Source organism: Anolis sagrei, chromosome 1, assembly GCF_037176765.1.
Source record: "Anolis sagrei isolate rAnoSag1 chromosome 1, rAnoSag1.mat, whole genome shotgun sequence".
NCBI lineage: Eukaryota > Metazoa > Chordata > Lepidosauria > Squamata > Dactyloidae > Anolis > Anolis sagrei.
Window position 1 is genome coordinate 84,458,477 of NC_090021.1, and position 20,903 is coordinate 84,479,379.

General features: G+C 36.5%; 1 protein-coding gene across 14 annotated transcripts in view; it reads left to right on the forward strand.

Moving 5' to 3' along the window:
- Positions 1–20,903, forward strand: part of PTPRK (protein tyrosine phosphatase receptor type K) — a 430,669-nt gene that overhangs the window by 371,505 nt on the left and 38,261 nt on the right. For 6 of the 14 annotated variants that reach the window (XM_060753318.2, XM_060753320.2, XM_060753324.2 and 3 more), the window contains exons 14-16: positions 1,384–1,522; positions 6,656–6,685; positions 13,576–13,736. In XM_060753318.2, coding sequence (XP_060609301.2) covers positions 1,384–1,522; positions 6,656–6,685; positions 13,576–13,736 — 330 coding nt within the window. Of the gene's footprint in view, positions 1–1,383; positions 1,523–2,666; positions 2,709–6,655; positions 6,686–13,575; positions 13,737–16,984; positions 17,491–20,115; positions 20,128–20,903 lie in introns of those variants that run through there. The other 8 variants (XM_060753322.2, XM_060753328.2, XM_060753329.2 and 5 more) reach the window with 5 other exon arrangements.

Consider the following 20,903-nt stretch of genomic DNA (forward strand, 5'->3'; position numbering starts at 1 on the left):
CCCTTCTATGGAATTAAAGCTATAATGGTCCTAGTTGACCAAATGTTTTGCACAAGAATCTCCATGGTATCTCTGAAATCTTTACATGTAAAGCTATTACTGAATTTAGAAATGTCCCCCTTCCTATGCTACATATGCATTCTGTTTAACTGTTACACAGATGTTATGCTCATCATGAGCACTGGCATCTTAATGTCATTATCAGATGAAGGATAATCTATGAAAACAATTGCAATGTTTGGATTTAATGTCATTCGTAGGAATGTAGCCCAATGGATAATTTCTTCTTGTTTTTTGAAGTTGTAAACTGAAACTGTATAACATGTGGACAATGTTAATCTTGCAAATGATGTGGGTTTTGTTATAGCTGCAATTAAAATTGACATTTCAGCAACCAAAGTTGCAATTTCAAAGTGTGACCTTATACATGGGATGTAAGTACAATTGCACCATCTTGTCCAGACCAGTAACATTCAGTAACTGATAACCCACTTAATCAAGCCTGTTTTTCTTTGGTCGGACTGTGTTTCCCCATCCAGTTAAGGCCAGTCTGTTAATTTGCTCTCATATATAGTTGTCACCTAAAAAGTTGTTTATGGTTTGAGTCCAGGTTACCAATGGGGGTACCGCCTCCTGTATAATCCACCCCTTACACTCACATCTTCTGGGGAACACTTACTTCAGTCAGTCAAGACCAGACTTGCAACTGTTAAGCGGAAGACATTGTCATTGATCACCCTCAAATTGTGGAATGAGGAGAGACTTGACATCTGAGTATAGTGCTTGTGTTTAAAACACCATTAAAGAGCAATATCTTCTGGCAGGCCTATCCAGATGGTTTTTAAATTAGGAAGGGGAAGGGGAAACCTTTACCTTTACATATTGAAGATTTCTTGGCAAATAATGTTTGCCACTGTCTTCCTTTATGGCTAAGACAAAGAGAGAGTGTGTCTTGCCCATGGTCATTCAGTGGGTTCCCACAGCTCAAATGATTACCCTACACTGGTTCTTCTTATGCGTATTTTTCAAAGAATATGTCTCCTTGAATTCTCCTTGAATGCAAAAACGCTTTTGATCATACATGTAAAGGATTGTTCTGTAATATCAATAGAACAATGGCACTGTATTGTTATTTGTTTAGGGCTCTGTTGCTGCCACTTTTAGGTACTACACATAAGTGGTAGTAAAGCTACATGCTCATTTCCCACTTGAACAAAGAAAATGTGTGAAGCAAATGGGTCTTTGACATGGGATTCTCCTTCCGAATCCAACATGTTGGACTGAGTGCAGACCACTTGCTGGAAGTAAATGATCCTCAGAACCGGATGACAATCCTCTCTTAATGTGAACAATTCAAATAACTTTTCATTCTCTTTCTCTCAGCAGCAGCAACAGAAGAACCAGAGGTAATTCCTGACCCAGCCAAGCAGACAGATCGTGTTGTGAAAATAGCCGGAATAAGTGCTGGAATTTTGGTCTTCATTCTCCTCCTCCTCCTTGTCATATTAATTGTCAAAAAAAGGTAAGTACTGCGAATCTGTCATTTCCCTTTCATTTGATACTGTCAAGTAATTTAAAAGAAATTCTTTTACAGGTCATTTCAGGAAATATTTCTTAAGGAGAACATTGTTATTTTTGGATTAAGACATTGTACAGTGGAGAACCAATACCCTACAGTAATATCAAATTTGTTTAACTAAGGGCTGTGAAATGTATACAGGCAAAAGTATGAACAAATACACCAAAGTAACTGAAATAACACTTTCTTTTTTTACATAATCATCCTATTTTCATAAAGTTTAAACCAATCCTGCTCTTTCCAGTAGCTTTAATTAATTTTTAATAGTGGTGCATTGTCTAGCTAGTTTGTCCTGGAAAATATTTTAGGATTATACTAACTTCATTTGAAACATTCAGAATATTAGAAAATAATACCTAAAATTACATTATATCACCATAATTCTCTTGTTGGGTTATATGTATGCAAAAATGTAGTAAGTGATACTTGGACAAAAATATATTTTTTTCACTTGAATAAGTTCCAACAATATGACAAAAAGCAATAGCGCCATCTTCTGGAATAATAAATAGCTAAGGAAAAATGTTTATGTTTCATAGTGGAGTATTTAATAATTTTTATTTAAAAATATCAAACATGTAACTTTTAAATTTCATTATTTTATACTCTGCCATAAATTAAGAGTGAAGTTACTAATAAAAGAATACCAAAACCTTATTTCCATGCATTTCTTCCTTCTGAACACCAAAACGTGGATTATATCAAATTAGTCCACTGGTTCATCCAGCTCAAAACTATGTAGTTGGATAGACAGACAGATAGCTCATCACTCAGTGCTTTGTAATTCTTTAGCCAGAGCTACCATAAAACAGAACCTGTGAATTTATGCATGCAAAGCATGTGCTCCAACATAATGTTGTGGAATTTTGGCTTCAAAAATGCATTAAGATGTGTCTCATTTTTTCTAGATTAGAAAAATATAAGAACAATATACATCTGTATTTCTGTTTTAAGTTAAAATGAATTTTTTTCTCTTCATTTTTACGAAGTCAAAACATTACAATTGTGTGTGAAGTTCATATCTATGTCTTAATGGTTTCCAATAGATTTTTTTAATTTATTGCCTTTTTACAATTATTCCCTGGAGATATATAACATGGAGAAGAAACGTCTGCATTAGAAACCTTAGGTATGGTTAATAGTGTTCTGTGTTAGTTAGATGCATATGTGATTTTTCCCAACAGTGCTTTCACTTTTTTTTCCTGTTGTGTACCTCTGTGCTTAAGAATAAATATACATACTATTGTCATATATAAATGGCAAGAATTCCATCAGTATTAGTTATTTATGCAAAAATAATATAATTGATCCTTAGGGTTGCAGAGTGTAACTCAGTATATAGCTATCCTCAAAATTTTAATTTTAATTTAAGAAATTGCCGTATTTTCTAGTGTTTACTAGGGCCAGTTCTCCTTTTACTATTTATCTTGAAATATTCCATATTTAGACTACAATTGTAAGTATCCCCCATCAAAAATAGTAACTGGCCATGGAATTCCAGGAGTTGTAATCCAAAACGTTACTATTTCCACACTCTGCTAAAGATATGCACTAAACCTTTCTAGGTTCCTTAGTTCACAGTATTTCTTGCACCTTCACATTGGCCTTCCTTCATGCTCTCTCTTACTCTAGAAATGTTCAGGAAATTGCAACCCTTGTAACAAAATCTTTGTACCAGAAGAAGGCAAATACTGGGCATGCTGGCTCAGTATTAAATATTGAAATGACTGTTGTGGTTTTCTCAAACATCTATTAAACATCTTTGTTTAATAAAAAGTAAAATTACTCATTCTATGTTGAGATATGGAGTTAAATATATGAGGCCTGCTGCTGTTACAGATAATTGGCAGGATTTCACAGAATTAGAAGAAAAAAAAGACAAGCCTACAGCTTTCTTTAGGATTGTCCTCATATGGGGTTTACTCCAAGCCTAGATCAAGGATGACAGAGCTTTTTAGGATCCCTTTCATTAGACTGAACTGACATTGGGGAGGAGCCTTGCCCTGCTGCCACCTCAAACTTGAAGTCAGTTGAATTCTGATGTGTTTCAGCACCTATCCATTTAATGCTTTGCTGTTTTGGGGTTTTCTAGCTGGAATGAAATATTGAAGTTACAATTGAATCCCATGTAGAGAAATTATAGAGCAGGGCTAGAGAGCTTTCAACTCTCCAGGAACTGTTGAACTATTATCTTATCATTCCTCAGAGATGGACAAACTGATGAGAAATGGGGTTCAGAAACATCTAGAAGTTCACAGGCTCTTTATTCCCATTACAGAATTTGTCAGAAGCTGTGTTTTTTAAATCTCTTGAGTATGTGGATGGAGGGCTTCAAAGTTTTGAGGTTTTTAAGGGGTTTATAAGAGATGGGCACTATCCAAATTGCATTTTATAAGCGTTTCATAGCTGTGTGCCACCTTACCTAACAACCAAGTTGAGTGATGCCTTGCACATATTTACTTTTATAATACTGAGCATTGCACATATTTTATAGAAATATTGTAGTAGGAATAATGTATTTAAATTGAAATGTGATTCCAGTATATCCTTTGAGCATGCTTAGTTAACTGAGCAATTCCTTCAGTGGCCTAAAATCATGTCCTCATTGTGTCCTCGTTATTTATTTACTTTGTTTTATACCCTACCCTCTCTTCCTCATTGAGGGATTCAGAGTTGCTATTGGGTGAGAATTCCTTGTAAAACTTGCCTTCATGCAATTTAGCCACAAAGAGAAGAATGAATTGGCAACTGGTCTTCATATATCTCAAACAAAGACTCTTTTGTTGATTGATAAATTAGCCAGCTAAATAAAAAATGTTTTGATTATTACCAGTACTTTAAACAGCTGCAAATGTAAGATCTCTGTCTCATTCCATATTCAAACCAATAAGGAAATTACCATTTGTAATGAAACTATAATGTATGGAAATTTTTCATGATCATTAATTTAAATGGGTGTCTATTGTAATACATGATTCATCCATTTCTTTGTCTTCTTTCTTCAATAAATGTGGAGAATTTTGTTCCCTAAGTGTTTGGACAAAAGTTACCACTGACATATTTTACTTGATACGCACATACTATGAATCTGAAGCACAGCCATGTTGAAATTTATTAAAGAGATTCATGTGACTAGTTTTTGGCATGAAAGCTGAACATTAACATTGTCTGACACATGTTAAAGCCAGGCTCTTAAGTTGTGCTTACTATGTAAAAAAAAAAAAGAAAAGAAAAGCTGCTTGGGAGCTCCCTTAGCAACATGCCAGAAAAGCTGGAGGAGATCCAAATCAAACACAGAAGGAAGGAGGAGTCACTGCCTGGTCATCTAAACTTAGCTGAGTTATCATTTCCCTCTATTCCATCCTCTCCTCAAATCCTAGGGGAAATTGTCCAGAAAGGGTATCTATCTTCATCCATCTTTTTGGATTCTTTGGCAACAGTTATCTCTGACCATCTCTGCCAGTTGGTTGAGAAGTCAGCACACTTCAGCATCAGAAAGTATAGGAGTTGTAAACCAAATTTATAGAAGCCGTAAACCACCTCAAAATGTAATTCTGGCTTGCTTTGTATTTTAGGGGTTAAAATAATTTTGTATAATGTATGGAGCCTATCTCACAAATGGCTTGCCTTATGGAATTCCACTTCCCAGTTATGGTGCAGTCTTACCTTTATGTCTTGATTTAATCAAGGTTTGTAATCTACAGTATTTCTAGAATGGAACAATTTGTTATATTGAATCAGTCTATTGCAATTACCATTAGTCCCATATCTATAGACACAGGAACACTCCATAGTGATCTCCTCATATCAGTTCTCCCAAAATTCCTATTTTCATCTGTTTAGAGGGATAGGGACAAAACTGATTTTAACTGATTATTTGTTCCCTTTGGACCAAGAACTTTTCATTAATCTATATTCCTCTTACTTAGGGAAACATGCCTTGTATATTTATTTACTTCTAAATGCCACAGCATGTAAATAGTTTGAAAATGTTTTGTTCTAATCTTTGAATGCTTAGTATACTTGTAGGTGTTATAAATAATGATTGATCATTATTCTTTACATACATATTAGCAATTCCATCATGTGGTATCCCTTTTGATACTTGATACTTGTCACATGAATATAATTCTGCTTGGGGAAAATAATCTGAATGGTAAGCAGTTTTGTTTGAGTTCATGAATCAGAGGTGTCTTAACGCTTTGCCTGATCATTTAGTACAAACCGATTTGAAGTTGAATTGAATGAAAACTCTATTAGTTGTCATAGAGTTTTACAAGTAATCAAACTGCATAAGAAAAGGGATACTGCATCTCTTGAATAGCAAAAAACTGGGCTTTTTGTTTTTAATCATTGTTGAAATATTTCCAAATGTACATTATATTCTTCCATTTCCTTCCCATTTTTAAAAAAGCAAAGCATGCCTATAGCAGCATTTCAAGCCTTAAAATTAAAATTAAAAGTATTTAATGTGTGTGTGTAATAGAAATATATAGATACAGTGCACACACACATCTGTAGAGATGATGGAGCAATAGCAAACTAGCAATACAGGATGTTGGTAACAATGCTGACACCTGTATACATGTATGTGGCCATCTTAGTTGTTTGTTAACCCAGCTCTGCTACTGCAAGCTGTCAGTTTTTAATGGAAAGTAAACATGAGAGAAAGAGAAAAGACTGAGAGCACAAGATCTGTACACAGCTGTTCTGTATGTCATGACATTTAGATGAGTTTATCAGTCATCACATTTATGCTGAACTGCATGTTGAAAATGCATAAACCATTTAATTTCCTTTATTTTTTCAATAAATGAAGTGTCAGCATGTCATTTTTCTCTAGTGATCTCTTTTTAATACTGACGCCATTTTTATATATGCTAACATATATTTTTTTGTAATTGCATGGCACCATAAGGCTAATCAGTGCATGAGCAAATTTGTAAAACTAACAAAGACAACATAAATTTTGATATTTTTTAAACGCACATTTCTCTGCTTTGTTGAATGTGACAGTGTCACGCTTTTCATTCACCATTGCTTCTCTTTTTCCACTGTCTGTGATTTGCTTGCCAGGAGGAGCTACTATTCTTACTCCTACTACCTGTAAGTAGAAATGGGTGACTTACTTCTTTACATGTTTTGAAGATGCAGTATCCCTTTTCACCACAAACAAAATGAAAAAAGTTGTTTGCCAAATTTGTCCAAGCAATTTTATTTGTTTATGTGTCTTTTTTGAGGAGCTAAACATTCTCTTATGGATTTGGCTTTTATTTTTAAAGGGATATTGTATTCTAACTGAATGTAGATTTTATTTTTCTCCATTTGATTTTATTCTTTCCCCCCATTCCTTTTCATATCATTACAACTTAATTTTCAATCTCAAGCTCTCTTCTAAAAATGTTTGAATGTGGTAATTGTTTTTAGTCTCCTTGTGGAGAGAAAAAGTGGGATATAAATAAAAATAAAAATAATCTTCATCATCATCCTAGTTGAAAGGATATGGGTGCTTCCACACAGACCATTTAGGTCATTTTAGCTTTGTATCATGCAGTGGACATCTACACCATGCATGCCGGCTGCTACAATTTCACCTGGGGAAAGCTGCTTAATGCAGCTGCACCCCAGGTTAAAAAAAACACATAGGAAACCTTGAATCCTATGGAGGTCCATACTTAGGGCCCTTCCACACAGCCATATAACCCAGAATATCAAGACAGATAATCCCACAATATCTGTTTTGAACTGGGTTATCTGAGTCCACACTGCCATATATTCCAGTTCAAAGCAGAAAATGTGAAAAATTATTCAGCTGTGTGGAAGGGGCCTCAGTTGTCTATCCTGGTGCTGAGGCAGTTGACAGCACCTATATCTAACCACAATGTGGTACGGAACCATCATTTTTATGCCAGTTCTGAGCTGCATTATATGACTCCGTAGAACTACCCTTCAAGCCTTTCCACTTCCGGTAGCAAACTTAATTTAGGTTAAATTCATTTAGAGCATTTGTATCCCGTCCTTCTCATCCCCCAAAGGGGAACTCAGGACAGCTTACAATTGGCAGTCATTAGATGCTGACAAAGAAACAGTTAAAGCACAACAATTAACTTAAAACAGGTCAACAGCAATAAAAAATACATTAAAAAGCAATACAATTCTCAAATGTCACAGGTAAATAGAGATGAGCATGGTTTGCTTGAAGGCACCATTCAGACAGTGAAATAATTCTAAACCATACCATGCTATAATGCAAAAAGCACAACTCCACTTCAAACACGTAACTTCATTAATGCAAGACTCAAGGACCAGAGGCCACCACAAAGTTCTAGGTAAATCTCACTAGATTGCATGGGACCCCTCTGAGTGTTTTTGGGTTTCTCATTCATTTCAACAGGACTTGTACAAGAGGATTTCCAGCAAGCTGTGTGACAGACTAGTTGCAACCACTGAATACAGTATGAAAACATATGTAGGCATTGGATCTACATGCTCTCTTATAACAGAAGGGAGGAAGGAAGGAAGGAAGGAAGGAAGGAAGGAAGGAAGGAAGGAAGGAAGGGAAAGACACATGCTCCTGTTTCCTTAGCAGTAGGACCAGGTTTTTCCTTCATCTCACAAAATCTTTTGTGACAAACCATAGAATGCTCCTTCTGAGAGAATTGGGTTTATTTCTAGCCCCTTCTTTTTCCACATGTCTGGTGTGAAAGCAAACAACTTGTTTATCAGCTTTTCATCTTCTTCTCTTTTTAGTGTCACCTGCCTCTTTTATTAGGACTACATGAGTTTGCACAGAAAGGAACACAGTGCTAGAAGGGGGTGGTGGGATCACTTCTTTAGAGGTAAAGACACATGGGATATCCAAGGCTTTTTACACAGGTTTTTCCCTGTTGTGCTTACCACATTCACTTCATTGGCCCCTTATTTTCATTCCTGGTCATCCTCCTGCAGAGAAAGATATTATCTAGCAGAGTTTTTTTTAAAAAGTAGACATGTTCTGAACTTTCTTTAGATAATTTTGTTCTTGAGATTTTTACTTTCAAAGAGCAAGCCTTTAGGTTGTGTCTAAATTGTTGTTGTTTTTTGTGTTGTTTCTGAGATGCCTAAAATGGTGGCAATAGTTATAATAGTTTGAAAGGGTCTATCAAAGATTAGATTAGTGGGAACCAAAATTAGCCTACAGAGTAAAAACATCGCATCACAATACAGACTTGACTGTACTGAATTGTAGTTTGCTTGAGCCCATGAATCGGTAGTGTGCTAGATAGGGAAATTTTCTTACCTTTTTCTTCATTTCAAACAAAAATCAAACTGAACTGTTGTAGACTGACATCATCTAAGATCATATAATGAATTCCAGTTTGCTTGTTGAACATCAGTTTCTTCTACCAGTAGTTGCTAAGCTCTGCAGTTTTCAGACACTGATAGGATGTCCTGCTTCTCCTGTCATGTGAGCTCTTACTGAAAGAGTAAGCTGTATAGGTTTATGCAGGTAAAAGTTCTCCTAGATCACACATATTAAACACAAGGCTCAAGGGCCAAATCCAGCCCACCATGTCATTTTATTTGGCATACAAGGCATTGAATTCCAGGGTAATATAGTTACATTTATACAGTCTTATAATTACTAATGGCTCTTTGAAGGCAACCTCAAGACTGATGTGGCCCTCAGTGAAAATGAGTTTGACACCCCTGACCTACATAATAGTGATTATCCAAACATGCCAATTTTCAAAGCAAATTGCTTACATTCCTAAAAAAACTAATTCCTTGTGCTAAGTGCCAAAAGGATAAGATTACTATATCATAAGGTTACTTCCATACAAATCATTTTTGCAACCCTCTCTTGGCTAATCAGAGAAGCTTCAAACTTTAAAATGCACTCCTTTTTAAATGGTTTGCTTTGGGACTTCCTGTTCAGCTGCTGCCATTGCTTGTTGTGGCAGTTTGTGGAAGTACACAAAGGACCCTTCCAGACAGGCCTTTAATGAGAGACCTGTGTCGCTTTTACCGGAGACGTCCAAACACTACCTCCGGTAAAAGCAAATTAATATGGAGTAAACCAGGTTTTAAGCTACGATCCAATCTTAACAGCTGTTGGCCCTGTGTGGATTGACTCTCAGGACTGCATCATGGAAATGGAATGTAAGGAGGAGGGGGATTCCTGCTTGGTTTTTCCTTATGTCTGAAATTGTCCTTAGATCCTCAGATACTTCTACTTAATTGTATCTCTACAATTTATTTTTCATGGTTTGTCTCTGGTATGTTTTGGAGCCCAAATGGAGGTTGGAAAGGGGGCTGGATGGCATCCTGGGTCAACCTTTATTCCCCTCCGAGGGGAATCCCAGGGTTTGGGTTGGGGATGGGGACACCAACCTGAGTGGAAGTGGGTTATTTTAACCTGTTTCCACTCGGTTTTTCCTTATGTCTGGAAGCGTCCTTAGATCCTCAGATACTTCTATTTATGGTATCTCTACAGCCTTGAAAAGAAAACTTGTTTTTTCATGATTTTACTTCTTAGCCAGAAACCTTTTTGCAATGTTACTCTAGCAGAATTTCAGAATTCCACTTAAAATCCTGGAGGATTTTTATGAACAGTTATAAAAGTGATGCTTCAAAAAAAGGTTTTCCTGAAGTAAAGAGATGAGAATGGTTGTTTTTCTTTTTTCCATCCTTCCTTCCTTTCTAGAGGTGGTATGAAGACTGAAACTGTCTAAATGAGAGCTTTAGTGTATGGGGGCGGAAGAGGGGGAAAGAACTGTAAATACATTGAAGAGTGTGACAGGATTAAAGAGCAGCAATAAATCTCTTGTATTTTTAGTTCTTGCCATTCCATTTTTAGACATGTAAAATTCCTTGACAGCTAAATAGAGTCAGTGTTAATTTTGAGGGGAAAGTATCTCAGAGCGCTGTGACAAGTATTGTAAAAAGAGGACTATTTAGGACCTGCAAGTCCATACTAATTTGCGGTGGGGGAGGAGTGGGACACCATCATAAAAGATTATGCCACAATGTATATCAAGATCTTGAAAGAATTTTGGCAGGCACTTCCCCAGTATTTGGAGTCATGCTGCACGGTGGCTTTGCTCCCACATGAAGATGAAGATATGTGAGAGGTTTAAGTAAACATACAGGGATCTGCAGTGAGCATTGAACTTTTCACTATGCTTGCCTTTACCCCAATGTTGTGGGCTTCCTGTCCCTTAAACCTAGAGCCAGGGGAGCACTTTTCCTCTGTCAACTTTGAAATCTTGATCAGTTTAATAACTGATGGATGCTTTTCTTTGCCTGCTCATCTGAAACGTTTTACTATGGAAGCCCCTGACAGCTCCCTCTCAATCCTGCTGCCTGAGCCTTAGATGAGAGAGAGCTGCCAGAGCCTATTTTCCTTTCCAAAACTATTTTATTTTAGAGATCTCTCACAAAGTGAAGCAAGAATGTCTTTTATAGAGACATTCAGATTGCAAATTACAAACCCAAAGCTTGTAATTTGTGTTTATCTCTGTCTGTGTGTGTGTATGAGAGAGAGAGAGATCCCCTTTTTATTGGGAATTCCTGAAATCACTGTATTCCAGTGTTTAGTTATCATTCTGTGTTTCCTCAGACTTGATTTGTGGTATGTGTTTGATACAATGTTGCTCCACCAACCTGTCCAATTTGAGCAGGCAAAGTACACATAATGGAATAAAGCTTTTTGAACAAAGTCCCTTTAAATGGAAAGCTTTTTATCTGTTTTTTCTTTTTGATTCAGCACAGCTTACTGATTAAATGACCCTTGTTCTAGTCTAGTTTATTCACTGTTTTTTGTGAGTTAAATTACTGGCTTATTCCTATTATTTGGTGTCCTCCTTTCATTACACAGAAATAATGCTATTTTGCTGTAATAGGAGGAAGAAAAAAAATAATAGGAAGAAACCATTGATTTAACATTCTTCGACCACATTCTTTCATTGGGAACAAAAGCTGATTAATTAAGGGCAATTTGTCAGTATTTCTGAATAGGAAAGCAACAAAACTGAAGATAAAGACAGGAAGCTTCTGGTTAACATTAGTAAAGATCTCTGTGGAACAGTACCTACATTTGAGGAAAAATTGTAAAAGGTCCTGAGCAATCATAATCACCCCCACCTTTCCCCCAGTTGGGGTCTCAAAGTAGCTTACGACAAATTAAATTGGGGAAGACCATTGTTGTACGTTCCTGTGCTTGGGCAATTCTAAAAGACTGCAGTGTGGAAGCTGAAGGGCTCTGATGTGATCACTCCTGTGATCAAGTAAGTTAGGGCTACAGCATTTAGATTGAGCAAGGTTTTCTCATTCCCAGAGATGACACCTTGACGTTCCTGTACCATCTTAGTCATATCTGTTTTGTTCTTACGAAACCATCAGGAACAGAGTACTTCTCAAGATATTTAGGAAGTCTTTCTTTCACCACTTAGTTTGCACATCCCTTGGGTAGTTTAGGTTTCAAAGAGGATTTTTTTTTCTTTCTAAGCAAGATAAAGCACAATTACCTTCCTTCTTACTAATATAACCTTTTTTCCTATGGTGATTATTATTTTTCCACTCTATGCTATTTATTACTTATCCAATAACATTCTGCTTTTTTGAGTTCTTCTTTAAATTGCAGTTGTAGCTGTTATGAATGTTTTACTGTGTGCAGACTTTGTTCAATTTGATGAATTGCTGTAATGGCACATTATTTGTATGTGTACGGTTGAAAATAAGACACTTAGTCTGAAAGTAGTTATAGCAATATGATACTTTTGGAGGGCCCTTTGGCTTAAGTGGTCCTTTTCGTTTAAATAACACAGATAGCATCCTCTAGTGCTTTTCTTGTATGTAAGGTACTACCTGTGTGCATTACAATTTTAGGGTGTACCCTAAGGGGATATTGTAGCCTCTCCCCCTCCATTGAGCATATAGCTGCATGTTAATATTGGCCTAACAGGGATTTCTGTGTTTGCACAGTACAAACCCTGCGAGATTCTCCAAACCATTTTGTTTATAAAGAGATAGTGTCAACACACAGAAGCAGAAATATTGTTCCTTTTACCATTTGTCAGGCTGCAAGATGACTGAGGGATGTTCTGAAAAAGTAACAGGAATTGCGTACAGAATGTAACCTCACTCAACCCAGAACCATGTTCCAGTTGTTCATATAACTTTTACATTCTAAAGGCTAAAATGTAGTGGCAGGAAAGATACTAGAAAGAATTGGAAAATGAAAGATCCAACTGTAAATATAATATAGATTGACCTTTTAGGGTAGCATTTCATAGTTTTCTTATGCGCGTTGTATGGAGGATATAATTAAAACTGATATGATTTAGTTTTGGGTTTTTAAAAATATAATTTTGTTTCAAAAGTGTGTACATTAGCATAATTGTACAGAAAAGTACAAGGGGAAGAGAAGGCAAATATGTACATTAAAATATTCCAGCACTATAAATTTGATACTGCATTAAGATATAAAAAGTGGTGGTATGCAAATATGCATTTGAATTGCTGAGATGCATTAATTTGTGCTTCTTGGAGACATTGAATACTAGTGTCAGTGCTCACAGCTTTCCCAGAAGCATATATGTATAGTACCTAGAATTCCTGCCTTGTTTTATAATGTCCAACGAGCAGATTCCCGATTCTGAAAGTGGTATTTCTAAGTCTGCTTTCCTTCAAAAGTGAGTCCTAGTGGGATTCTTGCAGCCTACTTCAAAGTAAAAGTGATTGCAATCATAGAGTAATTTTATTGAGCAGACATGCTCAAATTTGCAGATTTCCAAAATTTACAACAGCAGCATCAGTTGGAATTACATGTTTGTAACTTGGTTGTTTGGCTATAGTTGCAATAACATCTCAAGCTGATTTAAGGGAGGGAAAGAAATGCCTAAACTTAACTACTATAACTTAACTATTATTACATGTTACTGTTCAATAGATAGAAAAATTACAATGACTTTCATTTTTGTTACTTTTTTCTTTTTCGGGTTTTGGCTGGGCAGCAAACTTGCAAAGAAACGTAAGGACGCAATGGGAAACACTAGACAAGAAATGACCCACATGGTAAATGCAATGGATAGAAGTTATGCTGATCAGAGCACCCTGCATGCAGAGGATCCCCTCTCCGTCACCTTTATGGACTCCCACAACTTTAGCCCCAGATGTAAGTACAATGATAGCAAAGCTTCATATGTTTATTGTGATGATGAGGAAACTGTGTCCTATCTACAAGTTGACAAACTCTGTAATGGCTGACCATTGGTGTTTATGCTGTCCAGTTCTCATGGTAAATGAAACTCGACAAGATCTGGGGTCTATAGGTTTCACATCTCTGCCTGATGCTGGCAGCTATTTTACTTCTGCTTGTAGTGAATGCAAATGGCATTTACATTCATTTTGCACACACTAATAAGTCTTAAATTGCCTCAATTATATAACCTTTGTGTTATTAATAAGCAATAATTTTCAGGCCATTATACAGAGAAATTTGAAAGATGTGTAGAGTGCCAAGAAAAATGTAACACATGCTGAATTTTTTTTCTGATTGATTTTTTTATTCCAGAGTTGCTATTGTGGGGGTTTCTTTTCAATGTAGATGGGAAAAATTATGTTTGACTGATGTGTACCATGGTCCAAATATGAAAAATATTGAGAAGCTAATTCTAGAAATGTAATGCTTTAATAAGATCTGTTAGAAAATCACTTGTCAAGAGGAACTTGGAGGGAAAGAAATGCCTAAACAGCAAGCAACTCTTATACCTGTCATTTCTCTGTGGGAAATGTAGGCTCTTATGAGATTTCATTTATGTCACTGCCAATTAATTTCTTCTAGAATTCATTATTTATTAGATGTTAGAATGGAGTGTATTAATCTCTAAGAAAAAGAAAAGAGTGGGAGAATCCAGGGAAGACTAATTGAATCAATGGGTTTCACATAAATGTTGACTCCTTTTCAGCATATTTAGCAATTGATTCATTTGGTCTATTCCAATTGAAACTGTCAATTTAATGTAGATCAGAATTATTTCATTAGGTCCTTAGGCCTAGAGATTGCTAAAAACTTGTGTTTCACTTAGATTGTTCCTTGGTAGAAATTGGCGAGGCTGCAAACTTTCACCTTTCTCCCTAGCCTGGTTCATTCCACTATTTTCCAGTTATAACTGATATATAGCAGGCAAGGTAGTTCAGTTCTAAAGGAAAGCAGTCATGTGTCAATATATGTCTTTTTTCTCTCTACCAAAATATAAATGTGTTGGTCAACACAAATTCTTCCTGTGACTTTGGTCCCAACTATGCTGCCATATAATGTTGTTTGAAACTGCATATTATTGTTAGTGTACCAGTGTTTCTCAACCTGTGGTCCCCAGGTGTTTGGCCTACAACTCCCAGAAATCCCAGCCAGTTTACCAGCTGTTAGGATTTCTGGAAGTTGAAGGCCAAAATATCGGAGGACCCACAGGTTGAGAACCACTGGTATAGACTTACATAATGCAGTTTAACTGCACTGAACTTCATTATATGGGTTTACGTTGACCATATAAAGCAGTTTCAAACTCCTTATATTGCAGTGTAGATGTGGGCAGAATTATATGGCAGAATAAGTGTCTAAATCCTTGTAGTGGAATTTGTGTCTGTGATGACCACATAGATAGGATGTCGAATGAGTCCAAACTTTCCAGTAAACCCATTAAACTTATTCTGAAATGGCATGAATTCAAAACAAAAGGCAGGTAAATTTTTCAAGTGGAATTACAGGCTAAGAAAATATATTTCACCTCTTTTTCTTGGAAACCTTCTTTAACCTACTTCCTGGTTGTTGATGGGGAAAAGGGAACTATATGGCATTTCCATCTCACCACCATAATTATCTTGTAATTTTTTTCTCCACTCACATAAAGAACTATTGCACTCCCTGATAATTAGCCTTGAGTAGTTTTTGTCCTAAAATTGACAGAAAGGCAACACAGCACAGTTTAAAAAAAAACCACACACACACACACATTTGGCTTCTTTCCCGGGAAGCTACTTCCCACCTAACCTTTAGTAGTAGTCTTTTGGGGCTGAATAGGATTTTTTACAGTGCCTTGGTTAACTTATGGAAAAAGAGTTTTTACCCGTTCCTTGCTGTATTCGATGAATATCCCCAATAATTAGTATTTGAAATTATTTGCTGTTTTGTCACAACTGGTGGGGTGTGAATATTCATTTCCCTAATTTGTGTCTAGGAGGTTCTCCCAGAGGCACTGAAAGGTGCAGGAGACTGGCCTATAATCCACAAAATGCAGTCTGGCTCAAGTGCCAAAGAAGGTGGTTCCTTGACCCAGGGTTGAATCCACCTCAACAGTGCCAACTGGTGCCATTTAGGAGGATCACTTATGTCACTACTTTCCCTTTATGGGGAAGATGAAGAATTATTGGGAAATTCCTCAGGTCTCATTGCTGAGGATTCTTTTACTCGGGGAGGCTTGGCTCATTTGTTGCTAATCAAATTATTAATAAAGTTGTGGGCATTTTCATTGTGGTGCTGAATTTTCATTCTTAGTGAGAGGACAAATCACTCCTTAGTTTCTTTGGATGGAGGAATGACATATCAAGAGTAAGCTACCACCTCAATAGGTTCTTTTTAAAAAAGGTTTAGTTTTCATCTTCATCCTTGAATTTCTCCCCTCTACTTCTTACCATCAGATCTGTGCTAACCCAAACACATCACATTGCACAGCAAGGGCTATTTCAAAAGGCTTGTGAGAGCTTTGGCAGCCAAATCAGTTGTCCCACACAGTTTTTTTCCTGGCGTAGGGTGTGCAAAGCCTATGTCAACCAGAAAATATAACTTTTTTCTTCTTCTTGGAGGCTTAAAAAGCTCACTGTTCCTTATGATCCCAGAAGGAGCTATTTTCAAAGTCTGACTTGGGAGCACTTTGCCAGCATCTCTAATAGGAACTGATACACATATTCCTAATCTATGATGCAGTTTAATACTTTACTGCTAAAGAGTACAGTGCCCACTTGTTGATTTAAGTGCTTGTGATGTTCCATTTTCTTTTATTAAGGAATTTGCCGATAACCATCTCCATTTAATACAGCTGCACTCTAGCTTCCACGTGTACTTTCAAATGAGTACATTTTAGCTGTGCCCTGTTGCAGACACAGGATGTGTTTATGAGAGCAGCAATTGCTTCCTAGTGGTTTAATTAGCCTATGGCAGCTGCACTAGCAAGGCTACCTGAGATTTTATGCTGTGGCTCTCAAGCAGTAAAAGGCTTAGGCCCCATCTACATGGCCATATACAATTCAGGTTATCTATATTTCATTTGTGTGACTTTAAAAAAGTCTTTGTTCATATTTGTTAAAAAGGAATTATACACCAGTTGAAGGGTAATGTATGTCTTCATGAGCTTTGTTTTCCTACAGTGCCTAATGATCCACTCGTGCCGACTGCTGTGTTAGGTGAGGACCTGGTCCTTCAAACTCTCTTTGCCAGTTTCATCTCTTTCATGGTTTATCATTCTTGTCAACAGATTTATTTATTGTGTCTCAAAACAGCTTGCATCAGATTAAATAGATATGCCTGTTGTTAGAATATTCAGGTGTTTGAACTTCAATATTCTGTATTCAGTACCACATTCAGCTCTATAGCATCAAATGTTTGCTGTGAGTTCCCTCTCTTCCTGAGTTTGGTGTTTTTCACAGCTTAGTAGACAATGGTTCTGAGGACCTTTTTGTTTTTAAGTGGAATTCATTCTGCCTAAAAACACTGTTGAAGTCCCATAACTAGCCTGTTTTGGCTGTGTGATTGTGTCACATTGTTCCTCTACAGAACAGTGTCTGTGTTAACACTGTGGTGATATTGATGCCATTACACTCTCTGCCAAAAGCATAAATCCATTTGAACAATTTAAAAATATAAAATTAAAAATTGTCCAAAATACATTACAATATAAATATTGTTTTCAACTGTTTTATAATGAAACCAGTTTAAAATCACTTGTGTGTACAAATTAGATAACATCATCTGACCTCAAATGTATAACAAAATAAACTAAAAGCAATGCTTAACTTGTTGGTGGTGTGAAGCCAGTGTTGTCTTCCAACAGAGAAGCCCCTTCCCAAGCCTTTCTGCAGTGTATTGTCCCCACTGGTGAAACACAGAGGAGGATCCGTCTAATGGGTTTTAATTCTTTGAAGAGAGAAATTTCTTTAAGAATCTAGGCATTTAGGGGTTTAAATGCCATCACAAGCACATTGAATTCAGAGCAGAAGTGCATTGACATCCATCATAAATCCTTTTTGTTTTTAGTAATAATTTTTTTATTTATTTATTGTAGCTTTAACATATTCGGTATTTAAACATTCTTATACTTATCACTTTCCATTAACAATTGTAGAGAACATGTATGTCTTGATACCTATAATATTTCATTCTCCTGCTTCATTACATCCAATCACCCAGTGCTAACCCTTCACCCCCGACCAGCCAATTACAATACTTATTTCCAAAAATCAGTTGTTTCTATTACAGGTTTGGTCCCCTTACCTTCTATATATACATATTCTGTCATAAATCCTTTTAAGATCAATTATTTAAGACCAGTTAACAATCTGGTTTTTGTGTTTTGTACCAGTGCCAGGTTACCAGTCATCTTCAATGATAGCCCCATTTAAAACACACCCTAGCCATCTATTGAAAAGTTAAGTGGTACATGTCCACAATCGCTGGTGGACCAGTCACCCTTTTACCACAAACCACAGAGTGCACTTGGGATTCCATGACAGAAATAGAACTAGGAGTACTTAAGTGTAATTAGTGGCTACCACAAACTGTGCTGCCTTCCTAGTAGTATACCATCACTTATTTGTTTACCCTCCTTGCAAAACTTATCAATCACTGCTTTAACTGGAAGCACCACTGGATTCCCAGATCTAACCCATTGCTTTGGGATCAAGTGTAGTCAACAGCACTGGGATGTATCTTCCATCACAAAAAAGACAGTCCATAAAGATATCATATTTGGTAACATCAAAAGCTATTGAAAGCCAGTAAAAATTATGTTACTCCCACATTTTTTCCAAATTTTGATTATCTAGCAGTGTAACAAAAGTCATTTTCTAACAAACTACTATTAGGAACCATAGTGAAATAGGTGAAGGTTAAAAGATATCTTGATGTATGCTCCAATAGGTTCCTTTGAGCTCAGAAGTGACACCATGCTCCAGCTTATAATTGTAAAACACCTAACAAACATACATTTCTATATACAAATCTCAGCATACTTAATAAGTCCTTTACCATCATGTTAGCTTTCTCATGATCTGGAGAGATATTTTTAGAAGCGGAGTAAGATTTGAGCATATCTAGAGGAACTTCTGATATTTATCTATCGCTCCTCCCCATCACTCTCTGTGAAAATTGGACTCTAATGTCTCTGTCCACACTGATTTTTGAAGGATCTTTGGTCTTTAAAATATGACATGGGGAACATCCAATACATGTATCCAATTGTCTTTTAAGTGTATTGAACTAAATATACTTACTTAATTCAATTCATGCTGCATTTTCTCTATAAAGAATTGAAGTCAACATACATATTTCACACACAAAGCAACATATCACACAAACTTGCACATCCTTGCAAGTAGGCTTCTGTAGATTAACTTGTGAGAGTGCAACTGGTGTAGTATCAAGCAATAGTCTTCATCATTACCTATCCCTAAATCTAAACTGATGCTATGCTCACTGCCTTGAAATTGTTCTGACACCCACATAGGTGCCATGGCATCTTCTGTCTGTATCAGATGTCCCAATCTTTTCAGCTATTTAATAATGAAGTAATTATAATCTTAAATTACAAATGTAATCTCTGAACAATCAGTAAGATTGAATTCACTTGATTGGGTGCTGCTTTCCTAATCCTTTTCATCAAAAAGCTCCTAATCCCACATTGTCACTAAACAAGTATATTTGATGTGACATTACAGCTATCAAAACCTCCAACTTGGTTAGGTGAAACAAATCTCTTGACATGCAAAGGTTAATCTGTTAGAACTTTAGTGAGACAGGCAGCTGTGAAGAGCAACTCCAGGGCAAAAACTGAAAGATGGCCTGGCAGTTTTTGCATGTTTTCGCATCAGAGTGTTGTTTTTGTTTGTCCCTCATTGACAATTTGATATTATTTGTGTGAGGAGAAAGGCCTTAGCTAGAGTTCATGGGAACTTACATTTGTATTAGATATTGGATAAGGTTGCTCATTTTTCATTTTTGGTTTTTCATTTTTCATTTCAGTCCATTAAATATATGCAGCCACAAATAGTCTATCACGTTTTTATTTTGCATTCAGAGTTTGTGTATGTTGTATAATTTGAAGTGTTCACGCGTATGAGCATGTAAGAAGTAAAAATGCTATATGTAAAGCAGAAGCTACTTTAGTTACTACCCTTACGATTTTTTTCAACTTGATGTAGTGCTGTGTATATTTTAATATTTTGCTACTGGTTTCAAGTATCTCTGATGTTTTATTTCTTTTTTATGCATCAATTGGTCACAGTCCCTATAACTGGTAAGTATCTGAGGAGATAATGTTTAAGATTAGAGTTAAGCTTGAGTAGGACATTTTTGGTAATTAACATAGTGAACAAGAAATTAAATGCAGGTCAAGAATCCATTATCTGGAATTCTGGAATTTGAAATACTCCAAAATCCAAAATTGTTCGCATGGGTGGCTGAGATGGTGACACCTTTACTTTCTGGTGGTTCCATGCTCAACATTATCAAAAATGTATAAAGTTATCTTCAGGCTATGTGTATAAGATTCTGTATATATGGAACATAACTGAATTTCTGGTTTAGACTTGAGTCTTAAAGAATCATAGACTCAAGAGTGGGAAGAGACCACAAGGGCCATCCAGTCCAGCCCCCTGCATGACATCTCATTATATGCAAATACAGATATTTTAGAAATTCCAGAATCTGAAATACTTCTGGTTCCAGGCATAATAATTGGCTTTTGAGTCAATTCACACCACTCTTGGACTAGTTTGAGTTATTATATGTGGAATTCCATTATGAACAGTGATGGGCAAGTGTGGAATGCTAGGGGACACCACTAGTCCCCCAGGAGGCCTTGAAGGGCTGCACCTACCACCACAAAATTCTAAAAAGTTTTTTCCCTTGAGATGCCTTCTAGGGGGCAAGGGCATTTCTATCCACTTTCTTGCCTCCCTGGACCATTTTAGGTCCAAGAGAGACCTTTCTTTAACATGGAAGTAAGCAGACATAACTTCCTGTTTTAGGAAACAGATATTGCTTCCTGTAAATAAATAGAAACGGCCACGC